Source organism: Thunnus maccoyii, chromosome 4 (assembly GCF_910596095.1).
Source record: "Thunnus maccoyii chromosome 4, fThuMac1.1, whole genome shotgun sequence".
In the NCBI taxonomy this organism is placed as follows: Eukaryota; Metazoa; Chordata; class Actinopteri; order Scombriformes; family Scombridae; genus Thunnus; species Thunnus maccoyii.
Window position 1 is genome coordinate 7,870,878 of NC_056536.1, and position 27,899 is coordinate 7,898,776.

At 40.1% G+C, this 27,899-nt stretch overlaps 1 protein-coding gene across 2 annotated transcripts; it reads left to right on the forward strand.

The window, feature by feature from the left end:
* Window positions 1-4: 4 nt before the first annotated feature.
* On the forward strand, window positions 5-27,384 carry tti1 (TELO2 interacting protein 1). 2 transcript variants are annotated; one of them, XM_042409244.1, is made up of 14 exons: window positions 5-189; window positions 919-1,658; window positions 2,634-2,971; window positions 3,066-3,345; window positions 4,961-5,138; window positions 5,399-5,691; window positions 7,778-8,194; window positions 8,917-9,076; window positions 9,953-10,120; window positions 10,261-10,409; window positions 11,828-11,968; window positions 13,701-13,905; window positions 22,789-22,876; window positions 26,832-27,384. In XM_042409244.1, exons 2-14 carry the CDS (start codon window positions 933-935, stop codon window positions 27,052-27,054), a joined length of 3,366 nt encoding a protein of 1,121 aa, XP_042265178.1. In that variant the 5' UTR covers window positions 5-189; window positions 919-932; the 3' UTR covers window positions 27,055-27,384. The 2 variants fall into 2 exon arrangements, with proteins under 2 accessions (XP_042265178.1, XP_042265177.1); XM_042409243.1 differs by having other exon boundaries at window positions 7-189; window positions 10,258-10,409.
* The last annotated feature ends 515 nt before the right edge of the window (window positions 27,385-27,899 follow it).

Below are 27,899 nucleotides of genomic sequence, written 5' to 3' on the forward strand. Positions count from 1 at the left end.
CAGTCCCGACAATTTAATGCACTTTAATGCTGAAAACGTCAAACATATACGTCGTCGTCGCAGAATGATGTCGTCACCCTTAACCAGAGAATAACTTCATCATGTTATGATTTCTCTACGTAAAATAAAACTTTTTCTGTGGCCTTGTGGTTCGGCGCAGTGAGTCTCCTGAATATAACCGATGTGAAGGTGAGTTAGGCTTTGTGTTTATTAACACGTGTAACGTTACCGCAGTGCAGCTTCAGCAACATGCTGGATGCTGTCAGCTAACCAACAGACTGCATCGATGCTAGCTAGATGTCCTGCTATTATTGTATAAACATTGTTATCGTCTCGTTCCCTACTGAAATAAAGTTTTATGTCTGTTTGTCAAAGTTGGCTATTGGTTAATAATAATAACAAGTCCTGAAAACAACATTTCACATAGCTAACCTAACTTAATACAAACCTGCAGTAAAACCAGAAGTCAGTGCAGAGTTTCAGGCAATATGTAACATTATCATGACCACCGCACATCTGACCACAACCACCATCAACACCACTGATGATGCTGATGTGCAAATTAGAAAATTATCATGGACATTTAGAAGGCAGCAGAGAGAATAGTGGCCAAAAGTTTTTATTAACAGTGTCAAATTGTAATACCATTTATTCACAAAATGTGTATCACTCATTATGCTGGATCAAATGTGTAGTTTTCAAAAGTTAGAGAACAAATCTTTCAAATGTCATCTCAGTTACCAATCAACATGGCAACTGACCATTGCAGATTTAATCAAAAAAACAGAATTAATTAACTGCAAAAATATTTTTTACCTCATTACACACATTAGCCTAATTCCACTCCCTCAAAAGTCATGTAATTACTGTCTTATTCCTACATCTTCCTTTTCTCTTGCTGCACCCCCCCACCTTAAGTGACCAGTGCTGTGATGCCTCCAACCATGACTCAGATCAGCGATCCAAAGATTGCTTTTGCCTACCTGCGCCCAGCCTGTGTCCTGCTGACCCGTGAGCCCACTGTTAGCAACGTGGAGACACTGAGTGCCCAGTTGAAAGAAGTCAACGATGCCACCCTGCAACAGCTCCAAGAGTATGTCCTCTTCCCACTTCGCTTTGTCCTCAAAGTCCCCGGCCCCAAGAAGGACAAACTGGTGCAGGCTGTGGTCGAGGCCTTGAGCCATGTCCTGGAGAACACTTGTGTCCAGAGCTGGGAGACCCTCCGTGACCTCCTCTCAGAGCTCTGCCTCTGCCTCTGCTCTCCAACCGATCCTGGGAAACCTGCAGATACATCAGAGGAGCTGAAATTGACTGTGCTTAGGTGCCTGGATGCCCTGCTTCATGCTGCTTATGGTGATATAGTCTTCAAACTCTTTGAACCGATTATGCTGCCTGGGCTGGGAGCTGCCATATCACTTCTGCTGACTTTAGGAGAGAAGGAGAAATCTCGAGATATACAGGCAGCAGCCTTGAAGTGCCTCCAGGCTTTGACTCTGCAGTGTGACTGCAATCAGGAACATGTAGCTCCATCCTCAGAGGAGCGATGTGCTATAGGCAGCACCATGGCTTCATTCTTACCTGGGATCACGATGGCTGTAGCCAGGATCATTACAGGAGATCTGAGACAAGGCCATGCAGTCACTGTCAGGGCCATGAAGGTACAGTATCAACCTCACTCTCAGCTCTAAATCTGTATCCAGACCCGTAAAAGATAGATGTTTCACTGTTACATTATGTATTGTTATATATTATTAATGCTGCAACAAATGGTCATTTTTGTCATTGAGGAATCTGTCGATTATTTTCCCGGTAAATTGATTAATAACTGAGGCAATAAAATATCAGAAAATAGTGAAAAACAGAGACAACTTAAAATGCATGTAGCTCTTCTGGGTGCTAGAACAATTTTTTACTTGATAAATTACTTTAATAATCAATCAATTGTTGTTGTCAGTTAATTTTTTGTTTTTAGATACATTGAGTAATCCATTCACCATTATTTATCATAAACTGTATATTATAAATAACAATAATAAAACATCCATGGAGAGAGAGTATCCCTTGGTAGTCTATATGGTGTTTTCAGGCTTGTCTACTGTGACAAATATAACATTTAAGGTGAAAAATGTAGTGTCATGTTGATGATTGTAATACTTAGCATATGCTTACAAAAAGTCTCCTTTTATCAGTCATCTTAAACGTGAGTGTGTGTGTCCTCATTTAATTTAGTTTGTTTGATCATCAACTGAGAACAACACATTTGAACTCTGGCGGCGCAAATTAATTGCCTGGACAGCTATAATGCAGATGTCTGTGCTCTTCTATAAGATAATGTAATCTGATTAACAACAATTGTTCCGCAGACTTGAAAAGCAAAACATAACAAAACGACATGAGGGCAAAGTGGAGTCTGGGCTGATGCTTTTATTTAGCTATTTCATCATATATTCTAAGCTGGTATGAAGATCAGCAGATGAAGGAAGAGAGAGAAGTCTATCATGTGTAGGTCAGTGAAACTCTAACTTGGTAGAGTGATGGCAAACAAACCATCAATAAAAGAGCAATAAGCAGCAGTAATACGACAATTTGTTCCTGCCATATCATCATCTCTTTTCACTTTTATTGTCATTCAGGTTTGGTCCAGGACTGTAGGACTTGTCATGGAAGATGCCCAGCTTCAGTCCAGTGAGCCCTGCAAGACTCCCTCACCAGACCTGGGGAGGATCGGACAGCTGGTGGTCCTCCGCACACAAGACTGGGTGAAGAGTACGTCAGGCAAACTGTCCGTGCTCCTGAAGAAGATCATCTCCTGCACCTCGGCCCACCAGCACTGGAGGGTTCGGCTGGAGATGGTGGAGCTGGCTGACCTCCTGCTGGCCAGGTGTAGCCTGTCACTGGGAGAGTGTGTTGGGCCGCTACTGGAAGCACTGGTGGGAGCAGTCAATGATGGGGAGCCCAAAGTCAGAGAGAGGTTTGATTTGATTTGATTAGTTTGACATTTTGTGAGGAAAAACCCCATCAGAGGGATCATAACTAGTCCTCCCCTCTTTTCTCCTCTCCTCTAGGTGTGAGGTTGCTCTCAGAGAGGTGTCGCAGAGAAATCAGAGCAGCAGTAATCTGACAGATAAAAACATCAGCAGCAGTCAGACCTTCACTGATGTGCTGTCAGAGAATCTCCACTCTTTAGCCACGTCCCTGCCCAGACTCATGAGGACCTCTGATGACCAGAAGAAGCTGTTTGTTCTCAACGTCTTTCTGGGTTATTTAAAAATCCTGGGACCACTGGTTTCTGTGGTGCTGAACTCAGCTGCACATCTTGAGAGGATTTCCAAAGCGTTGATGCAGGTAATGGCAACAACTAGGCTATCAGATCATACTTAATATTCTGTGTGAATATGAATAGCATGGTTTCATAGTTGTCTGTATTTTCCAAAAACAAAGTCAGAAAAAAGGTGGCACCCCAGAGGGCAAAAACAGCAAAAGCGTTTTGTTATGTACCTATAATATCCTTATAGTGACTTAAGACATATCCATAGGCGCAGTTTGAATTTTACGGTTGGGGGTTCACAAAAAAAATCTAGAGGAAATGTAATGTGTACAACAGGCTTCGTTTACACCAAAATTAATAATCAGGATAACAGCAGGTGCATTTTTATATCCCAACTAATAAGCCCAATCAGTTATGGAATATTGCCAGAATTATCATAGAAACTGAACTGCAAAACCCAACAGTAAACCAGATACAGATCCCAGCTTGTAGCGTTTCTCTGGAGATCAGCCTTGCAGACTCTTTATAAGCTATATAACAAGTCTGCACCCTAAACTTTTGACATTTAGAGACTTCTGTAAGAATTGCATTTTTCAGCAATTGGGTGACGAGCACTTCTGTTCTGGAAATTGCTCAGAAACCCCCTTATTGTTAATATACCTAGGAAAGCCATACATCCTCCGAATGCCAGAGGTCTCTAGTTTGTGGTTGTAAGTTTCATGAGGCTGTGATTATCATAGAAGTCACAGTGGGTCATTTTATACAGTGGAGGTCAAGGTCAAGTTTTTAAAAAATGTTTTCACTACAATAAATGGCTACTATGGGGACTAACATCATCACACATGAATACAGTTGGCCTCATTGAATCCACAAGAGTCTCAGGTTTCCAATCATACCCAATTTATGCAATTCTAAGACTGTTTAGGGACCCCAGCATGCAGAAATATTGAAATTCACCATTTTTAGAAAAGGTGAAAATAATTTATACAGCATGCAAAAAATTGCATGGTTTTTGCCCAAAACTGCATGGGATTAGCATAAAGTGGGCATGTCTGTAAAGGGGAGACTTGTGGGTACCCATAGAACCCATTTTCATTTAGATATCTTGAGGTGAGAGGTCAAGGGACCCCTTTGAAAATGGCCATGCCAGTTTTTCCCTTGCCAAAATTATGCGTAACTTTAGCCCCCTCCCCAACAAGCTAGCATGACATGATACGAATCAAGTGGGTAATATGGTCCCATTCAAATTAAATTTGACAATAAAGCAGGGTAGACTTTAGGGCATGGCTGTGTTGTGACTGACAAGTCGCTACCACAGCAACAACATTGGTTAGGTAATGTAAACATGGCGTAACTCCAGGTTCACAGAGTATAGGTATAGCTGTAGCCGTCGTTATTTCAATGTGTTTTCAGTTCATAGAAGTTAATTCTAAAATTTTGGCGGCCTAAAAAGTCTTGTTCAGCGTTTGGTTGTACTAAAGGACCGTCTAAGGAGTCAGATGTTCAGTTTTTCCGGTAAATACAAGACACATTTTGGCAGTTTTGAATGAGACCCCTTCTGGAGTCTGATTTCTGGTCTTGTCCTTAGTCTGTCATGGCAGTAAACTCAAACCACAGTCTAGCGAAGTTACAAGTCATCCATAAACATAGAACTGTTAAAAACAAAACGAACACCTCTGCATGCCTTGACAGGTGCTGGAGCTGGACGTCATGGATGTTCGCATCGTAGAAGAAAGAAGTTACGGTGCAACCATAGAAACAAGCTCCGGCTCTCATGATTCCTACTCTGCTCACATACAGAGGAAACATTTTCTCTACTTCACAGATGAGAAGATCTTCTCTGTGCTCATGGAGATCTGTCGGACATTAGGTATGAATGCTGTTCGACGTACATGTCTTATCTGTAATCATACAGTACTTCACATCTGTTTCAAATTTACTTAAAAGTGAATATAAAGTAGTTAATATAAATAGTGGTTGGCTAATGTCTGTTTTGGATGTATTGGTCTGTATTGATACCAATACATCTGGAGGCCAATACAGTTAAATAACACTGTTGCCTATATTAAAAAACATATTGTCCCAGTAAACATAAATTCATCAAGTCATTTTCCCTCTTTGTATCTGTAGGTTACTACGGCAACATTTACCTGCTGACTGATCACTTCCTGGATCTGTACCGGCAATCTTCAGCGTACAGAAAACAGGCTGCCATGGTACTGAACGAGATCATCAGGGGTGCTGCAGGCATCGCCATGGCAACAGAGGGTGAGGATTTGGGACATGAAGGTCGGGGATGCTCTGCCACCAAGGAAGACCTCGAGGCAGCAGTGGTGTCTGTCATGGAGGAATACACCAGTCTGAACAACTGGCACTTGATCACTGTCAGTGAGGAGACTGATAGAGACAAACAAGACCAGCAGGTGAGGATAGTTTCAGCCCTGCAGATTTAATATTTTGTCCAAAATCAGGATTTAATTTGTTACAGTATGACATGGATTTGATTACATTTCAAATGTCCAAACCTTAACTTATCATTTTTCAACAGGTTCATGAGATCATTTATGTTCTTAAATTGTTTAAAATTTGATGTGGCAATAGATTTTCTCATGGCCTATCCATAGTGGAGCATCAACAGCTAAATTTGCTGATCACCAAACTCTCTGGGAAGATCACCACATGTAACAGATGATCCCACTGTTCACGGAATGATATTCTGACTGAAGACAGATACTTTGATGTGTAATTTCACAATTGTACATCTCGTTTTGTACTCTGAAAACATCAAGTGTGATATAGTCACGGAAATTGTCTGAAAACACTGAAAATAACACACAAAACACTGCTGGGTTGAAGATTAAACAATTATTATTGCACAATAAGGAGACAGAACACACAAAGATTTGCATCAGTTTGTCTCAGTGAACAAAAAGCAAACCCCATTCTATTATAGTTGGAGAAGGAACAAAGAAATGATCTGTGATTGGTCAAATCATACAAACCTATTGATTACAGCCAATGGCAAACAGCCACGAGATACATTTATATGCACATGTATGTTAAATAGGAGCCACATCACCTAAAGACACAGAAAGGGAAGATCTCCAAGCCATATGTGGCCTTTGACCCCTCAACATGTCTTGTTTACTCCAAGACACAAAGATTTACCTTCTTTGGGAATGAAACAGGATAGAGAAGGCCAGTGGGCCTCTCAACAATAACAAAAGAACATGTCTGTCCAAAGGCAAACACAGAGTTACAGAGAAAATGTAATGATCTCACTTCATATTTGTATATTGATATGAATCCTTTGGCTTTTCATTACCTTTACAATATCAGACTTCCATTCTCAGCCCATAATGCACAACTTTCTCTTAGCATAATTTACATTTGCTCATGATCAGATCACTTAACTCCAAAAGAAGCACTCCAGACTTTATTTGGAAACATATCCACACTTCACTTACAATATGGCCGATCACTTTGTCCTGAATAGACTGAGCAGAGGGGGGAAACCGCTACAGGGTTTCAAGTAACTGCTCTGAAAATGATAATTAACTGTGTTTGTAGATTATCTTGAAGTTTGTCTTTGTCAGCTAAAAGGTGTGCTGATGCAGGAAAAGGATTCTATGCTCAGTGTATATGCTCAAATAGAAACTAGTTAGAAGGAAGGTTTGGCCCTCTGCAGAGACCATTCTGGGGTCCTCCCTCAAGTCAAATTAAACAGAATAAACATGAAGACAGTGGAGACTATTGGCAGCCAGTTGTACATACTGATGTCAGTCAGCTCATCATCAGATCATTTTATTGGAAAGGTTTATACTTCAGTGTTGGCTCTAAATTCACTGAAGACAAGTAAATCAAACAAATAGTTTTTATGAGTACAGGTCTTGAACAGAAATTCTATAATGTATTGATTGTAGTGTTGGAATATGGAGGGTTTCATTTTAATGTATAGGAGCCATTATTTTTCAATTGAAGTAATGGTTCTAAATTTAGGGAAATACACTTATTTGTTTTCTTGCAGAGAGTTGGATTAGAAGATTCCACCCTCATGTCGGTACTCTAACTTTGAAGTTAGAGCCAGCAGGCGGTTAGCTTAGCTTAGCATAAAGACTGGGAGCAGGGGGAAACAGCTAGCTCTGGCTCTCTAGCCTAGCTCACTAATTGACATACGTATAAAAACTGAGGTGTAAAAACTACAGGTTGTGGTTTTATGGGGGATTATGTGCAGGAACTATTTCTTTGCTTGAGCACAGTGACTTCCTGTAGTGTTGTTGTCACCGTGTGGTTGCCAGGCAACCAGCAGAGACTGGTTTCTCGTCATGAATACAATATGGACCCTTGCAAATTCAGCTCATGAATATTGCTGTCTGTTCAGGTTTTTAAAAATCAGACTTGTCATCTTAATATTGACTTTTTATGTCTAAAAAATAAAACATTACATTGTAGAAGAACAGCCAGAACAGACTGTATGATGCATGACAATATTTGTCTCTCTCTCTGTAGCTGCTCAGTCCATCCAGACTCCTGTCTATATCCAACAGTGATGTCGGCAACGCTAATGCCAATTCCCTCCAAGTGATCCCTTCCTCATTTGCCTCCTCATCTGCCTCATCATCCACCTCCACAATCCACCAGCTCAACAGCAACATCTGGCAGCTGTGTATCCAACTCGAGGGCTTAGCCTGCTTTGCTCAGGCCCTGGGGTATGACTTTCGTCCTCTGTTGATGACATCATTGTACCCTGTGCTGGAGAAAGCCGGGGAGGAGACACATCTGGTCAACCAGGTGGCGCTGGGCTCCATGTGGGACATCAGTAAGGCCTGTGGCTACCCCTCTCTGAAGGAGTTGATCAATGACAACTCAGACTACCTGCTCAATGACATATCGCTCAACCTGCAGAGACTCAGCCAGCATCCACAGGTAAAGGTGACACGATTTTTCATGTTGTGAAAATGTACAATATATTTTTAAAAGAGGAAAGGGTGTGAGTTGAAAGGGGAAGTATGTGAGGCAGGAAAGATCTAACTTTTCAACTTTTTAAACTAGAACTACAAATATAATGAAAAAGTGTTAGGCTGCATTCAGACCAAACCTGCCATGAGGGGGTACAAAGATGTTACTAGGAGGAGGGACGGACATTTCTCTTTGTTTGATAACATTAAAAATAAAGTCAGATTTTGCCGCCAGCTTCCTGACTCATTTTTAAAAAGACGAGAGAAAAAGAGAGAGAGAGCGACTGTGGTCAAGTGAGCTAGAGAGTGAATGAAGAGAGGGAGCAGTGGTAATGAGAAAGCCGTTGAATCAGTTCAATAAATTGTTATTATCTGATTGTTTCACACGCCCACACACCTCTGCTCAATCCTGTGGCGGTGCACTGCACTGCCTGATTTGGTCTGAATACGGCCTTAGTGTAAGTAAATGAATTATGATGTTACTAAAACCACTGTAAGCCTAACAGCAATTGTAATCATGTAACAAAGGCAGTGCATGATGTGATGCGCATGTCCGCATAGACAATTTCTGCAATAAAATCAGACCCACATTCATGGAATTCATCATCCAGGTGAATACTGTGTATTGGTTTGCAAAAGTCCATTGTGCCCTGAACATGCATTTCATTGTATTCCTGCCCTGTTGCCCAGGCTCCACGGGTGTTGACAGTGATGTTGACTCACTCTGACTGCAGCCTGCTGCCTCTGGTCAGGGACATCGTTCAGGATGTGCTGATGGCTCTGGATCTCAGCTACAACCACACAGCTGCTCTGTTCTGCTCTGTGCTGCACGCGCTCGTGAAGGCGCTGGGTGAGATATCAAAAGCGATGTAAACCCATTTATCATCATCTGCTGAGGGTGAAAAAGGATAAGGAACAAAATGACTATCTTTTCTATGTGACTGCCATACCCATACCATACTGTACCATACCATCCTGTTCTCTACCACACTATCCCTAACCTTTTTATTCAGTTTTGTTTTAAGCAGTCATGTCATTATGCTCTCCCCAGATATACAGTGAAATCTAAACACTAGTGTCGCAGAGCAATTTAAACAAGAGATTAACACAGTCAATATCAAACTAAACGGCATATTAGAAAAAAAAAACAATCATGGTCTGGGTGAATACTCGATTCTGATTGGCTGCGGGGTGTCCATTAATTCCTGATAATGGACACCTACTAAGTGGTTCCAGTGAAACTGTTCTCCGTTCTAAATGAATGTGCTGGCCAAAACGAGTAACCATAGCAACAGGGATGCAGTCAAAGCCTCCGTTTACATGTGAACAACATCTAACTTCCACAGTGCGTGACTTGAACATTTATTTGGAAAGTATGACAACTTAAACTGGGCTGCACCTGAAGAAAGAGGAATCAAAAAGAAAAGGGAGAAACGACACAAGAAGTTAACACTGCGTATCGGATGGTTCTGGCCTCCTCGTCATCCGTTAATTCCTGATAATGGACACCTCGTTAGGAATTGTCCCTTACATATATATATACCCAATTCTGCAGCTCTCTGAAGCATTTAGGTGCTTGGGCTGGACATTTCAGGGAAAGACTATTCAAGAAAAATGAAAGAAAAAAGGCATCACAGTCCTGAGGCAAAGTTTGATGGACATGTGGCATATTACCACTTTCACGTAACACGTCTAACATATGTTGTTGTCTTTCTTCTTCATTTAGTGAGGTGGTTTCCCGCCTGTTGTAGTAAGACCAGTGAGTCCGCCAGACCCAAGCAGACCTCCACTGACCAGGAAGTCCTGAACATCTGCCAATTCCTGCTGGATTACCGAAAACAGAAAGAGCTGGCAGAGGGGATTGGAATAGAGGAGGATGACACTGAGGACCTTGGTAATGTGGTTTCTGTTCAAGGACAAAACAGGAAATTATGTTTTTTTTTATTGTAGTATAGGTTGCATATTGTAACATTTCCTGAGTGGATCAGTCACTACATCGTCCATCTGACCAGATATTCACTGTCTTTACAGAAGTCCCTCCTCCCACAGAGTGTGAGGGTGTTGAAGATATTGGTGGTCCTGATGTGAAAGCAGAACTTCCCACCCACCTCAGCATCACTAAAGATGTTATGGAGCGCTGCATTCATCTACTGTCCGACCCCAGCCTCAGGGTCCGACTCAAGGTACCGTGTCTGCAGTGTGATGCAGTTTGTAGGGTAGCGTTGGTTTAGATGCTAATAACCCTAGTGAGGATTGTTCACCATTGTACAGCAACCTTTTTTAAGATACTGTAGAAAGAAAGTAATATTGTCTCTACACTGTGAATGCTTTTTATTGGTTTGACAAATCTACAAAGCTGAACACCATCATGAAGATCCAATACAGAATTGCCTGTTATATTGTCCAAAGAAATACAACCTCACGTCAGCTGAAACACCTGTAAAGTAGTATATTCACAACACACAACTAGTTAGCTGGCACAGCTCCATGGCAGCGTTTTCCAAAACTACATGTGGCCAAGAACATATTCTAAGAGCGCTAAGTAAAGCACAAAGACATGCCAAGTCTATAGATTTATACCAGTTGAAGTTTTGCAGTCAGAATAGTCTTAGATAAGTCAGATAATTGCTCTAATTAGTCTGGCTAACTTAAATCCTAACAGGTTAGCCACCCCAAGCTAACTCTGATTATCATTACAATCAATGACCTGCGGACAAAGTAGGTCATTGATTGTAACACGTCAACACGTAGCTCAGTTAATGGCTTGCTAATAAGGTTGTTGAGTGAGCAATAGGAAAGGAATAGAGATGATAGCAACTAATGATTATTTACATTATCAATTACTGTCATAAAGGACTAAAGAAACCTGAAAATATTCACATTTGAGAGGCCGGAATCAGAGAATTTTGCCTTTTTTCACTATTTTGGTGTCTTTATTTTTGTGTGTAGGTTTGAGTGCGCCATGAAAATAACATGCTCATCACATGTGGTGAAGTGGTGGTTGCAATCAGCGATAAAGATTACAGTGAAAATGGCCTTTCCATTCATTCAGTAGTAATCATAATCATTTCTACTTGCCAAACAATCCAAACAAAAAGTGTGCAAGAATTGGTTGTTGGGGATGTAGCAGCAATATATCAGTACATAGAGATTTAACACAGCTCTGGCTCGTTATTTTTGTTTTTGAAATATGTTATCGATAGAAGACATTTTTTTCTCAAAAAATAACTCAAAACAATTAATAGATTATCAAAATAGTTGATGATTTATTTAATAGTTGGCAACTAATCGATTAATCGACTAATCGTTGCAGCTCTAAACCAGATTTAATTTTACTTTTAGCTACCAAGTTGACATAATGCAAAATTTTAATGTCTTAGTGATGAATCTAAGTGGTTCCCAGTAAGAAACTAAACAGAAATCAACTATGTTTTTACAATTTTGCAGGCAAGTGGACCTGGCTTTGAACCTTCAATATTGCCTCTAGAGACTAGAGGTTATCTTACATCTAAAATCTACCTGTACACATGAATGTGTTATTGTCACACTTAATAAACAAAAGATTTATAATAATGGGTTCACTTTGTGTCTTTATCCTTAGGTATTGGATGTCCTGGAGTTATGTGTGTGCGTACTGAGTGAGAGGGAAAATGAACTGCTACCTATGGCCCATCGCTGCTGGCCTGCCCTCCTGCAGAGACTGACAGCTGACGATCCACTAGCAGTCCTCAGAGCCTTTAGGGTATGTAAATCAGGGTTTCCATGGGTCCTTAAAAAGTCTAAAATCCAATAATCTGAATTTTAGGCTATAAAATGTCTTAAATCAAAAAAATTGGTTGGATTATGAAGTTAATGTTACTTTTATAAAGTTGCATTAACTTCAGTCTCACTTTTAAATGTGTTTTTAGGGAAAATTTGTATTGATCACACTGTAACAAAACTACAGAACAAAACCAACACAGACCAATAACCACTAATGCAAACTGTGCAGCCCAGTCAGAATTTATCAGAGCACACCCAGCTGGTGTGTTGCGATGTGGTGTGTGGGCTAAGGTGGCGTCTCCTCTCATCAGAAAAATAGCTACTTCTGAAGTAATAAGTTAAAATTGTTTCTGTGAACGTTACCTTTCATCTATGTGGGAAATTGCAAGTTCAAATAGATCTGGCTCAAGAACAGCGGATTCAGTACTTGGTTGAAGCCTATAATGAATTTGAAGCACACTGCACTTTGTGCAAGAAAACGCTTAAATTAGGAACATTGGGTATAAAGGCATTAGAGTCCCATCAGGGAAATCAGAAAAACATAAAGCTGCTGTAAAAGGCCACCAGCAAACACCTGCCACCAGCCAGTATTGTTCTGTATTCACATCGAGAGCATCACCAAAGTCCAGCCCCAGCGCAACCCACCCTGTACTAACACTGTTAACTCCTGCAACTGCGGTAAGCAACCTCCAGACAGCATTTGGATCTACGCCAACATTAAAAGCAGAGGTGCTCTGGACTAAACATCAGTCATATAAAAGCAGTGAAGACATAGGTGAGCTGTTTCAAACCATGTTTTTCTGATTCTGACATCACTAAAACCTTCAAGTGTGGAAAGGATTTGGATTGGCAGATTTCATTAAGAGAGACCTCATCTCAAAGGTTAATATGGGCCCGTTTGGACTGATGTTTGACAAAAGTCTAAATCAAACACACAAAACCTGGGAAGGCGAGCAGGTCTTAAATTGCATTCGTAATGGTCTTAAAAAGTCTTGAATTGAACTTGTTGAAACCAGCAGAAACCCTGTAAATAAAATCTGTCTGGACATTTATTAAGTTGTATTACATTATCAGGATCATATTACTGTATGTCATAATATATGCAGTGACTGAACAAGGTACTTTTTAATATTTATATATATGAATAACAAATGAACTTTTCATGTCATTTGCCACAACATTTTTTATCAACATTGCTACCAGTGAAGTGAGTTTCCTCTTTGTTTGTATTTCCACTGCACCAGAATTCTGATTTACAGTTTTCCCTGAGTACTTCTCTGTTGAATCAATTAATCTGTGAAGGGTACTTTTGGCAGGCCACTTCATTGTTTGTAATCCTGTTAATCCTGTGTGTTTTTCCATAACATTTTTAAATTTTAAACTACCCGTCTGTAGAATTTTTATTTATATATTCATTACAGTCAGTCCTCTCTACATATCTGTTGTAAAGAAAAGTCAAAATCAGAAATGCATATTTTGTAAATCAGTGCCACTGCTGAAAAGCTGTGTTGTTGTCATGCTCATCAGCAAGAAGGCAGCTTTTGAGTTTAGGTTTTGTAAATACTACGATTCATCCAGGAGATCATACAGTGTTTGCTAGATATTTGATGAAGGACACACTGCAGGGACATTTTATAATACTTTTGACAACTTCTTACACTGTCCAACAGTTGGTACACTCTCAGTTGCTACATGTGGTGTCTCTCTGCCAGGTGCTGTGCACACTGGGTGAAACATGTGGTGACTTCCTGAGGAGGAGGGTTTCCAAAGAGGTTCTGCCCAAGCTGAGCTCCTCTCTGGCACGGCAGGCTCCGATTAGCGCCAAGGCTGGGCCTGTCTACACACACACCCTGGCCTACAAACTGCAGCTGGCTGTACTGCAGGGGCTGGGCTCACTGTGCCAGAGGCTGGACCTGGGTAAGAGAACAGATACACATAACACAGACAGACACACAGGATTCCCAAGACATAATGGAGTCAAAGCAACTCTTAGCTATACCATACATTTCTTCTTGTGTGATTGTAGACACTTGTGTGTATATGATTAATCGTAGTCCTGATGTGGCAGGTTTCTTTAATGGAGGTTGGTGCATTTAAGAGAGAGCATACTGAGAATAGATGACTTCTGTACCAATGAAATATTTTGTCTCTTAACATGCACAGTGTTAACAAACTTGGCAACCTCACTATCATGGCAAGACTTGGGTATGCTGCGCCGGCTGTTGTTTGTTAGAAAATGGTACCATCACAAAACCCCAAATTGTTTTGTTTCTATTTCTGATTATGTACAGGTTAAAAAATGAGATACAATGTGTTAATTAGTGAGCAAAGGTTAAGGGAAAAATGGTTTGCCTTCAAGAAAAACAATGACTTTTTTCACCACCAGATGGCAAACTTGTATAACAGTGGAAACCAAGCTCCCTGAGTTTTTACTTAAGTGCCATAGCAAGTGTTCCCTCTTGAAATTTGATTTTGGAAGAAATGTGTATCAATAACATTGCAGAAATGTTTTTTATGTGTTTGTATTTGGATCTCCTGCATTTGGGATGAACGGTGGGTTTTATCACATTCAACACCATTTCAGATTTTTCATTCAGTTTCTAAATCAGTGCTATTTTCATCACCTCCTCTGTTGATAACACACCCTACATCCTAGAACATCAAATACATTGCAGTGTGCAACATTTATACAGGACTCTCATACATAAAATCCAACATCCCACAATACTCAATGGGATTTAATGACTAAAAGTCCTATTAGGCTGTGGCAGTTCTTGAATTCAACATATTTTAAAGATGACCCTGGAGATACAGACAATAGCTGATTGAGCTAACAGGATGCTACTGAATCCTTAGCTGTAATAACAGGAACTGCACCATTTCACCACAATCAAGTCGAGAAATGTTGTTAAATCTGCATGCTAATCAGCAAATCAAGAAGCTACAGGAAAGGAGGGCATTTAATTGATTAACTCTTAAATGTAATGTTTTTTAGAGTTGTGTATTTTATACTTGGCATAGCTTCAGTATTATAACTAAAAATCTTCATCCAAAGTGGCCTGGGAGCTCAGTGCTAGTGTGTTACCAATAATGTAAGTATGAGCTGCTTGTCTAAGTTTTCATCAATCACTATGTTCATGAAGCAGTGATGTCCCTGTCACAGGCGTACTGGCTTCAGATTGCTCAAATTTTCCAATTCTGCTGAATACTCAAGGGGAGATACAGTACTTGTAGTGGAACTAAAAGCATCTTAATGCAGTGTGGAACTTCTGTTGGCCGCTATTTTGATGTCTTTATTTTTGTGCGCAGATTTGAGTGCGCCATGAAAATAACATCACATAGGAAGTGGTGGTTGCAATCAGTGAAAAGATTACAGTGAAAATGGCCTTTCCATTCATTCAGTAGTAATCATAATCATTTCTACTTGCCAAGGACAAAAATTGTGCAAGAATTGGTTGTTGGGGATGTAGCAGCAATATATCAGTACATAGAGATTTAACACAGCTCTGGCTCATTATTTTTGTTTTTGAAATAAGATATAGATAGAAGATATTAAGAGTTTTAAGAAATCAACAATATAAAAATCTTGGGTAAAATCCCCTAGATTTTAGGGGAATAGGGAATTGATTGAAAAAAATTGTTTTTTTTAAAGAGATTAGATTTAATAAAATACCAGCCAGTCATGTGTGTTTCTCCATCATTCCCCTCCTTTATTTCATCACATAAAGCGTATTCTGAGCTGTCCTTCTTTCAAGAGACATATTTTACTATAAACTGCAGTAATTGGTGTCTTTCTGCATCAGGAAAAGATGCATAGGCATATCACATCTCAGGGAAGATCAGTTTAAACAAAACAACATTGAACATTTTAGAAATAACATAGATAAAATCCACAGATACAATATTCACACAGTCTCTTAACCCTTAATACTATTCTAGTAGAAAAGACTTAATAAACTACACAGAATTCATGTGCCCAAGATACATACTGTAGAGCAGTGTGTAAAAACAGTTAGTGATTGTCCGTGTGATGTTCTGTGAAGTCAGTGTCAGTTTCAGTATAGTTGAGGGTCTGTGGTTTGGGGGCACAGTGAGTGTTAACAGGGCTGGTTTAACAGGGAGATGACGCAGATGCTGTGATGGAGAGGTGGTGCTTGTTGGTAGTGGTACACACTGGGTGTTGGTGGCAGAGGACAATGTTAGAAACAAATGTTCACCTGGGCAGGCAGAATTGGTGGCAATAAGCTGTTGCACTCTAACCACTCACCACGCAGTGCTCTTCAGTCAGTGTCAGTGCTTTCACTCTTTGAGCTTCTAAGTGAGGTGCAAAGAAAAGGTGAGAAAATCCATCAAATGCACCAGCAGAGAAGCCATCTGTACCCATCTCCCGTAATAGGGGAAATACTATATGTGACATACTCTGTTTGATCAGATGAAATTAGATCAACTGGCACATACGGCTTTGGCACTGGTACTGTGTTTGAAAAATTACTGAACCATTACAAATCAGTAGCTCATCAGTCCAAGACCTCAAAAGATGTGAAACCATAGCAACATGCTAAAGATATTTCAATTGAAGACTCTTGAATCTTATCTCGAAATCAAAAATATTCAAAAAAAGATGTGATGTTCTTAAAGCTGCACTAATCCATGTTTTATTATATCAATAATGGTTCAAATGACTATGTGATGTGAAATGTGTTGTTTACATTGACAAACTTTATGATAGTGTCAATGTTGTGTTTTCTGCCTGGTCTGCTGCCCCCACATGGCCAAAAAATATAAACTAATGCAGCTTTAAGTTTTGTGTAAGTGACCATTATATAAGCTAATTGTAATATAGTATAATGATCAATAATGTGGTGTATCTCAAAATGATAAATACTCACCCTTGGCTTTTGTTGTTTTGCTTCTTTGACTCTGGATTTGTTAAAATTCTTGTATAATGATAATGTCAAATTGTTTAATATCAAACTGTTTTCACAAGTCCAAAATGGGAAGAACTGATGTCAGAAGTATATATTTTGGTGCTACACAGCCTAGACTGTTTATTAGAAGTTAGGTTTAAAAAAACAAAAACAAAAAAACACCTCCAACAAGCCCACTTGCATTTGTAGTATTTTCCATCAGAAAAAGTACATATAGTCAGACCTCCTGCCATATAGTTGGTAACATACTAGTAATCCAGTAGACTGACCTCATTTCCAAGTTCCCTCCACAGAACAATATCCCATCGGCTTATTCAGTATCTCTCTGTCAACCTGATGAAAGCAGCAACTCTTAGGTTGGTGTTGATAAATTCTTTATTTTTTACCAACAGATGTGCTACCCTTGTTTGTCATCCTGCCTGTTTTCTCTCTCCCAGGTTCCTACAAGAGAAAAAAAATACAAACAGCTCTGCAGCCACAGTTATGCCATTAGGGATGTAATGATACATTCAGCTCACATTTGGTTTTGGTTTGGTATTAACACAGTATTTCAAACAACATCAGAATGAAGACAATCAAGACTAAGACAATGTTTGTGCATTTCTGACAGGGAAATGGATAGCTACTGATTTGTAATGGTTCAGTAATTTTTTTGCAACCATTGTGATCTACATCTAACTTCAGACATATTTTACCCAAAGTATAAAATTAAGAAACAGACAAAAGCAGGAAGGTGTAAATCTGTGCAACAGATCGTTGTAAAAAAGTGATGCCGAGCCACCTTCATAGGTGCTTGTTCACTCTTCTTTTCACTCCTTCCAGCACATTGGCACTTCATAGACTGTCAGTAGCCCTGTTGGTCTCGGTAACAGTACATGAGACTTTCTGGGCAGTCCTGATCTTTGGATCCTCCTCAGCCATTCATCCTCCCTTTCAGTGCTAGAGATGTTGTTTCTGTCACTGAGAGAGTCATTTGATGAGAGAGGCACTTGACTAAGTTATTCTTAATTGATGGAATGACCTCACCCTGGACCTGGGGCTCAAACTTGTTGGTCACTTCCACTTTCCTGATCACCATGCTGCTTGACTTCTTGGGCTGGAATGCCATTCTTGTCCATGGTGCAAGCTACCCCAGTGTATTTTGGACCCATCTTGCCTGCGTGTGCTTCGTAACATGCTCAACTACCTTGTTTTTGCCTACTTAGATGACATCCTCATCTTTTCCAGCACCCCTTAGGAGCATGAGCAGTATGTCTGCCAAGTCCTCCAACACCTCATGGAGAATCAACTGTTTGTGTAGACAGAGAAGTGCCAATTCCACGCCGACTCTGTGTCCTTCCTAGGCTACATCCGAATCCTGCCAAAGTCCAGGCAATGAGAGATTAGCCTCGCCATCAGAGTGGGAAGGAGCTCCAGTGGTTCCTTGGCTTTGCAAACTTTTATGGATGGTTCATCAGGGCTTACAGTAAGGTGGTAGCCCCCTTGACCCTTACTTCGATCCTTCAATGCTTCAAGTGGTCCTTGGTAGCAGAGGCAGCTTTTGAAAGGCTTAAGAGTCTCTTCTTGTCTCAGCAGTTTGTAGTTGAGGTTGATGCTTCAGATGTGGAAGTGGGGGCCATCTTCTCCCAGCGCTCTCTAGATGATGGCAAGCTCCACCCGTGTGCCTATTTTCCCCATTCCTCATCCCCAGCATCATCGCATCCCTGCAGAGAAGAATTATGATATTGGGAACAGACAGCTGCTAGTTGTGAAGATGGCACTGGAGGAGTGGCAGCACTGGCTAGAAGGGGCTGAGCATCCTTTTATTGTTCGGACTGATCACAAGAATCTGGAATATATTAAGACAGCCAAGAGACTGAACACTAGGCAGGCCAGGGGGGCTTCCAAACCTTCTTTGGAAGGTTTAACTTTGTGCTTACCTACAGGCCCAACTCAAAGAATGGTAAGCCAGACCCACTCTCCAGTCAATATGCTCCTCCTGAGCCCACCCCCCCAGAATCTTGTGTTGTTGGGATGGAACCTGGTAGAGGAGGAAGTCTGGGAGGCTCGGCATCAGCAGCTGGATCCAGGCAATGGCCCACCCTACAGACTGTTTGTCCCAGAATCCAAGACTGGAGTGCGTTGGAGTGGGCACACACAACTAAACTTACCTGTCACCCTGGGGTAACTTGCATACTCTTTCTTCTGTAGGCGGTATTGCTGGCTGTCTATGGAGCAGGACACCAGAGAGTTTATCTCAGCTTGTCTAGTCTGTGCAGACAACAAGGGATCCAACAAACCAAGCCCTGGCCTCCTATGCCCCTTGCCACTGCACCTTCAGCTATGGTCACACATCGCCATAGATTTTGTCACCAGCTTGCCAAAGTCAGATGGTAACACAGTCATTCTTATGGTGATAGACTGGTTGTCCAAATTTGCTCACTTTGTTCTTCTTCCAAGCTCCCCTTAGCTAAAGACATGGCTGATGTCCTGTCAAGGAGGTGTTCCAGGTCAAAAAATTGCAATTTGCACTTTGTTAAGTCTACAGTAAAGACATTTCTACTTACCTTCTCCTGTGTCTCCAAGTCTGCATTTGGGTCCTTCCAACTATGTTGTGTCACAGACATCTTTTGTAAGAGTTTTGTCATTTGTCAGCACTTTAAAGTGTGGCTGGCTCTTTGATGGTTGGAAGTTTTTGTTCAACAGTACTTTTTACCTGAATTAATCAAAGAAATAATTCAATTCCATATGCAGTTGTTTTAACCAGCATTGTTTCTGTTGAAGGTTCAAATGACCTTCTAAGAAGGAACCTTAAGTAACACATTTGTTATAATGTGAAAATATAATGACAAATATTTCTCATAGTGAAGACAGTTTATCAGTTGTGATGCAGTTGTAACCTCCTGCATTGATTTGCATACTTTGTATGTACTTTCTTTCCTGCTTTCTGTCTCTACCCTTTCTTTATTTAAAACAATTGTGATTAAACTTCTTACTTAGTCTGATGCCACCGTGACCTGGTCCCAGATAAGCGGCGGGAATGGATGGATGGTTGGATGGGTGATTAAACTTCAGTCACACTTAATGAGTGACAGTGCCTTGTGCACTAGTCAAGATATGTTGTTTTATCTTAAACACTGGAGAAAATAATTTCCTTGTGCAGTTATTCCATAGTTTTGGCCACCATTTCTAGCAAGTGCTGTATGAGGTTACGCAGTGTAAAAAGTGGGTCTGCGGTTGTTTTCTTTTTTCTTTTTTTTCTTTTTTGAAGTTCAAACATAGGACCACTTTATAGAAATGCTCCGTAATGGCCTGGTTCAAACATGAAAACACAGATATAGATGTTTTCTTTGCATTATGAGATGCTGCAGCGTGGCTTCAAAGTTGGCAGTGTCAGTCTTTTCTGTGGTCGGTCAGTGAGTCCACCCCTTTGGTCCAGAGTGAAATACCTCAACAACTGGTGGAAACTTTGCCATGAAATTTGGTACAGACATTTGTTTTCCCCACAGAATTAATTGTGATAATTTTTTGGGATCTTCTGACTTTTTATCTAGCGCCACCAACATTTTAATTTGCCCAATACTTTGGTTTATGACCATTTTTTAAAAAAAATGCATACTGTGCTGTACTTTATGTTTAGTGCTATTTGGTGTATGTTAGCATGCTAACAATCAAAACTCAGATGGTAAACATGATAAAACATACCTGCTGAACATCAGCATGATAGCATTGTCAATGTGAGCATGATGACATTAGCATTTTGCTCAAAGCACCACTGTGCCTAAGTACAGCCTCACAGAGCAGCTTGCATGGCTGTAGACCCGAGTCTTGTTATCTATTTGTGTTTTGTCTTGGTGTGTGCCTTATTCTGTATAGGTCTCATGTATATTATTGCTGTTCCCACATTGTTTTTATTTTTGAGAAAGCAAGAATATCTCTCTCTTTGAAAGGAGAATAACTAAAATGTACCTGGGTCGGGTTCAGGTCTCAAATGTGGCAATGGATGTTGTGCTCAGTCAGGTCAGGACTTAAAGTGTCTAGGCCAGGTTGTGGTCTCAGTTTCATGCCTGTGCAGGTCCATTATAAGTAATAGGTCTCTATCTATCTATCTACATGCTTTCTTGTCAGCATATATACATAATAACCAGGATTTAATGGGGGGCCATAAAGGAAAACCTTCAAGGGTCATTAAGATATGTTCTTCTTCTCTTGCAGCCCCATTTGTTGATTTAACCAGGTATACCAGGTGTATCACACATAAAGAGGTTGCTTAGTTCAGTACAGCTTTAAATAGTTGAAAAGCAACCTCCGCTTATTGCATGGCCACTGCAGACTACTAAAAGGCAGCTGCAGCAACATTGCATCCCCACCCAATGTTTTAGTTACAACCCTCATATGACTGGAATGTAAGAATTTTTTTTTCCCTCCTCACATTAAAGGAAAGAGTGTACTCCATGCTCGATTTTTCTTACAGGCACTTTACTGCGTTGATGTTTTGTTCCTTCATATCAGAAGGAGAGAGATTTGGAGTTGGAGATGGGGAGAATGAAAGAGCAGGAGAGAAACAGTCAGCGGCTGCAGCCTTACTCATGTGAATACTGATTTGGCTTCAGCTTACCTCTGGGACGCCTACAGCAAGCCAATTACCAAGCCTCAGTCACAGAGAGAGAAAGGCAGAAACAGAGATTGACTGAAGCAAATAATATGTTTCGGCTCCAGTTGTGGCTTCAGCTCCAATTCCACTTTTTATTCATTTACCACAAAATCTAACAGCACCTGGCCTCTCCTCTTTAGTATTTCTCACTTCTCTGCTTCCCTCCAAGCACCTCGATTCCACAAAAGACTACAGGCTATGAGTGCAGCACCAAAAAGGGAGGAAGAAAAGGGATAAAAGCGGCTGCTAAATAATCCCATTTAACTCTGAAATGTGCACTGCTGCTTTTATTCTTGACACACAGCGAGCAGGCCTGGTTCAAGCCGAGTGGGTTGAATTGGCAAATAGAGTAAGCAGAGAGGGAGAGAGACATGTTTTGAAATGAGGCTTGAAAGGCAGCCCAGTTTGCAGCTTAGGGAATCGCTAAATGTCTGCCGGGAACGCAAGGATGGAGAGAGAGTGCGAGAAATAGGAAGAGATGAAAGAGTGGAAAGAGGACAGCATAGGAGGGAAGTCAAGTGGATGGAGGGAGCAGGAGCTGGCAAGGTTATGAAAGGTACCGTCAGAGAAGGGGAGAAAAGAGACAGAGGCAGGTGGGGTCAGTGTACATAAAACTGCAGAAAGTGAAGAAAAAGATTAAGGAAAGGATAGAGGAGAATACTTTTCACACACATCCACTCCTCAAAGGGGGGAAGAGTGGATGTACGAAATCCAGAGATGTGGAAACAGCCTGCTGTGAAATTCTTCCTCAGCTATCTCAGCAGTTTCTCTCAGCTCATTAAGAGTTAGAAAGGTAAAGTCCAGGCATGATCTATCCCCCCCCCCCCACACACACCTCTTTCATCTTCCTCTCTGCCTCTTTTATCCTCTTTCTGCTCCCTTTTCAATCTACCATCTATAAAAGCTACCTTGTATGCTGGGAAGTCTGATTACATCTTGATTTTTTTTTTTGATCAGGTGGATTTGAGCAATGTCATTGAACCTACAAATTAGAAATAAAAACATATATATAATTGATATCGTATTTATATCTTCCATGGTATTGTCCTGGTTTTTACTCAGCATTGAGCATTCTGATCTTGGCATAAATACATTATTTGTTCTTTATCTATGACTTAATATTATGTTTTAAAAAATCACTTTTTTAGATATATATGTATCTTACAGTGGTGTTCTTTTAGAGAATATAGGTGAGGAAATACAGTAAAGGTCCTGAAGTCCTGTGTTTGGTTTTCTCAGGTGAAGCAGAGCTGGATGCTGTTTGTGAAGCCTGTCTGCCTTACCTAAGCTGTCGACAACCCATCAGACTACAAGAGGCCTGCCTAAGGTAAGCTTTTATAAAAGCCCATTGCAGTGCTGTAAAGTAACAAAGTACTTGAGAGCAATTTTGAAGTAATTTCATTATTGCAGTTATTCCATTTTATGCTAATATTGTTTTATTTCACTGCTAGTTACTAGTTACATTGCTGATTTTACATATAAACCATATGACAAACTGTATTAGAAAATATGTTGTGTCGTTAAGGATTAAACTACTTAACAGTATATAAAATGGTTGTTTAGGGAGTTTCTCTTTATTCAAATTGAGAGTCTAAGGACAGAGGATGTTGTATTGTTGTACAGACTGTAAAGCCCCCTGAGGCAAATTTGTAATATGTGATAGTGGGCTATACAAATAAAATTGACTTGACTTGACTTGAATTTAGCTTCACCTAAACCTTACATGTAAAAGGTGCCTGATATAGTGTATAAAATGTGTTTCTCACAGAACACATTTTGTGTATCCTTGATGTCTAACAAATGTGTTGAATGCATTTCCTTTCCTTATAAAACATTTGCAAAGCTGATTTTTAAAATATTTTAAATCCTATATTGTTTACATCCCTGTTTACTTACTAGCAGTCTTGCTCTTCCCAGCTTTTGTTGGCATATTGTTACGTTTGTTAGCCCAACAACTGCTGGTCAGTCATGGTCACAAACTCCACAGGGCACCTTTAAGAGAGTATTAATAATGAAATAATAGAATAATATACATCAAAATATAGCAATATGGGGCTATTCTGCATAATGAGTACTTTTACTTTTTATATACGGAGTACACATAGCTGATAATACTGTATTCTTACTTAAAGAATAGCTCTGTCATAATACAATACTTAAATATATACTGAAAGAGTTATTTTTCACTGTAATCATTCCTCTTCTCCAATCCTTTCCTAATGCAGCTACACTGCAAAAGATGGGTGACAAACTCTACCGTCCACGCTTCATGCTTAAATGCTTTCTAAAGTTCAGCCGAAGAATCATTATGAGTCTGTGTTAGCCAGACCAAATCAATTTCTTTGTTCTGGCATTCGCATCGTCAACAAACCTACATGTGATTGCCAAGATGTATCCCTCTGCCACTGCGTGTACTAAAACATTTGATTTGGCTATCTCAGGCTGCTGAAGCACAATTTTAGCTTTGGCTGAACTTTTTAAATGTATTTTTCACAGAACAAGGACTATGGATTTTGTCCTCCATTTCTTACAGTGTTGTTGAGCTACTACTAAGGGAAAGGACGAATGATTTGATCTAATAACTCTTTCACTGTACATGTGGCATGTGAGTAGTGTGTAAAAAAAATCTGATCCTATCCTTTAGGTAAAACATTGAATATAGGGCTTTTACTTGTAAAGGAGTGGTTTTAACTTGTAGTATTTTTTAACCGTGAATACCACCTCTTGCCCACTGACTCTAGATGACTTATTCTGTGCATAGCTTGATAATGCATGGCATATTTAGGAAGTCCCTGATAAATGCTAAAATATGTCAAAAATCAAATCTAGGGCTTTGCGATATGACGATATATATTGTGTGACAAGAGAAAAATGTTTCATATTTTGCTCTATCGTTTATATCGTTGTGACGCAAATCACACTCTTTACGGCAATATTTTTCGTCTTTTGGAGTCTGTCCATCTTTTGCGCAGATTACATTGTTAAATTACTCATCTTGGCTTTTTACTTGTGAAGCTTTTATTGCACTTACAGTAACATAACGAGTTAAGTTGTCGTCACCTCTCCACTGCTGTCTGTCTCCTCTGCTGCGCTGCACACGCTCGGAGGGCTCAGTCCCGCTGCGCTGAGAAAGAGCAGAGAAGCAGTGAGATGGCGACTAGAAATGACAGCAAAACGCAGTAGAGACTGTCTTTATGTGTGCTATTTACCAAATGTATGTGCACTCTTTTAATTTCAGCTCAGTGTGAGAGTCTCTTCTGGGTTTTGCTGTCACTTATGGTCGCACTACTCTCCTCTGCTCTCTATAGCCCCTTAGCTCGTACTTAGACCAAACCAGGCGGTGCAGTGTACATCCACAGTGTTGAGCGGAGGTGTGTGTGGGTGTGGGCGTGTTTGTGCTTTAGAACATAACCACTGTGAAACAATCAGAAAATAACATTTTATTGATCTGATTCACCGGCTTTCTCGCTACCAGTGTTCCCTCTCTATTCATTCACTCTCTAGCTCACTTGACCGCAGCTGCTCTCTCTCTCTGGTGCTCTCAGCTGTTTTTAAAGCTGGGAAGCCGACAGAAAAGTCTAACTTAACTTTTAATGTTATCAAACGAAGAGAAATGTCCTCCCCTCGTTCTAGTAACGTCTTTGTACTCACTCATGGCAGAGTTTACAGCTCTGATCAGTCTGATCTCCGTCACGCCTCTGAATCCGGAAAACCCGCATGCTATGTAAAAGCACACACAAAGGTGGCTTTATGCTGGCGGGGGGGGTGGAGGGGACGGACCAACTATTTATTCATTGAATTAAAATGTGCTATATTAGGATAGGTATCGTTATCGGGATATGAGATTTTGGTCATATCGCCCAGCCCTAATCAAATTTAACATCAATATAGTTCATGTCACATAATATCAATTACACAAAACTTTTACCCTAAATTAAATTTAAAGTTGCTTTAGATAACATGCTGTATGTTTGAATCCAAATGAAATTCTAGTGTTGTTATGGTCACTTGAACAGCCACATGAAGTGATGAATCAAGACATAACAGCAAAATCCACTCTGGCTGGATCCAAATGTCATTTCCCCAGACTTTCAGTCTGGTCTCTCATGGGCTCTCGGTCATACTGTGACATGTCTGAAATGCTCACCGTCACTGTGGGGCGCTGGGCTGCAACAGGGTAAAATGCGCAACGAGACGTGACAGCAGACTTCACTTCTTGCCATGGATATGAAAAACGCTTAGCCTTCCAACCCTGTAATCTAGTTTTCCTAGCAGTTCTGAATGGTATCCACATTGGCACTTTATGCACTGTTCGCTGCTTTACATAGATCTAAATTTCTTTGATATTTGATAATATATTAGATATGCACAGTAAAACTCTCCACCATTTTGAATAGCTGAGCATAGAAATTAACATGAAACCCTTGCCTGAGGATCTCACACTCATAGATGGTCAGCTATAACATTTGTATGTGCAATATCAATTCACTTATACATTGAAAATAAAAGATGAATAGCTTTGTATAGTACATTAAGAATGTATGATATGAGTATAACTTATACTGGTGGAGCAGTTGTTACTTTACCATACTGTTATGTTTATCCTCTCCTTTTCATTGTCACATCCATAGTGCTTTGGGGTAGAATTTGGGGTAATCTTTTGAGCAAACTTAAAAGAAGTCAGCTCCCTAAGTGGACTCTCCTGACATTTTTTGATGAGTTGTGGAATTGGACAACTGTCGCCACTCCAGACTTTACAGGAACAGGCTCATTAAGTTCAGCAGTCTGCAAGTGCAGGGATGTCTGGACAGTTTGATTCAACCACAGTCTCATAAATAGCAGCTATTGAGTGCCCCATATAGAGGAAGCTGGATTTGACATTAGATCTTCTTTCACCATCATTTCTTTGCTGTCCTTTTGTGTAAAGTAACACACACTGGCCTAGTTGGTAAAAATGAAGATACAAAAGTACATGTTGTTAAGTATTCTTAAGTACTTTTAGATTTCCTGCTAATTAAGCATACAGGACTGAAAACCTCCTGTTTTACATCCTCTTTGGAGGTGAAAAAACAACCTGAAGGGAAAAGGCAGTGTTGAGATAATGAGCTTAATAGTCAAACTGTAGGACTGCGCATTAAAGCTAGTGAACCTGCTGTGTCCTACTCAGTCTGTAACTTTGGATTACAGGAAGGTGTTTTTCCATACCATAGATGTTACATATCTTAGCAAAATACAGCCCAGAGCTAATCCTGCTCTTGTGTATCTTTCACTCCTCTCCACAGCGTTTTCCAACACTTAATCCAGGTGGATCCGGATGCCTTCTGGTTTACTTTGAATGAGCTGCACTGCCCGTCCTCCTACATCCCGCCACACCCCGACCTTCAGCCTGTGCAGCTGAACGGGATGGGGCGACCCAGAGACGAGTACTCAGACAACGTGCTGAAACTGCTGAGGGAGGAGTTTGGCTCAGTTACTGAGACAGTCGACCAGCCAGGCAGCCAATGAGCTGGTGATAGATGTGACTGAGTCGTCTCTCGAATGGATGGTTGATGGAACCACTGACTCCAACGAGTCAATTAACTGAAAGAAAATCAGACAGTTGTGGCGAAAAACAGCCACAAGATGCTGGTGTGATAACCTTCATGCTGTATACGGCTCTGATAAGCAGCAAGATACAAAGAGAAAATGTCAATGAAGCATCTCCACTGCTGTTCACTCTCAGGCTGCAGTGTAGAAACCAGGAACAAACCTGATAGGTCTACAATGGGAGATATGCAGTGACAGTGCTGATGTTTTTTATTTCATGTGAAGGCACTGACATATACTGTACACTGTTAAAAAAAAAAAAAAAAGTTATTTCACAGAAATGTACTGTATTATTTTACAGTTTTTTTGTTTTTTCTACATTAAGTGTAAATGCCATAAAAACACAGAAAATTATTTTTATTAAAAATATTCACCATAAAATAAAGGCTGTAATCTGTACATTAATATAATGGAATATTATTGTTTTTTAACAGGATTATTCAATTACTTAATGGTCTTGAATGTTTAATTACATTGAATTCTATGTAAAAATACAAATAATACACATCCCATTACTGGATGTAAAATTAAGGCAACTTTCTGTTTTTTACTTTAAATAAAAAATAAAAACAAAATAATTATAAAATATTGCTAGAATGTTAAATAATCGTATAAATGTGCACAAAAAAATTAAAAATATTGCAGAAATACCTTAAAATTACCTAATTTAAATAATGGCTTGTTTTATACAGTATTCTTTTGTAAATTCATAGAATTATCTAATTTATCCTTAAGACTGCCCAAACAAAGCACAAATGTCTGAA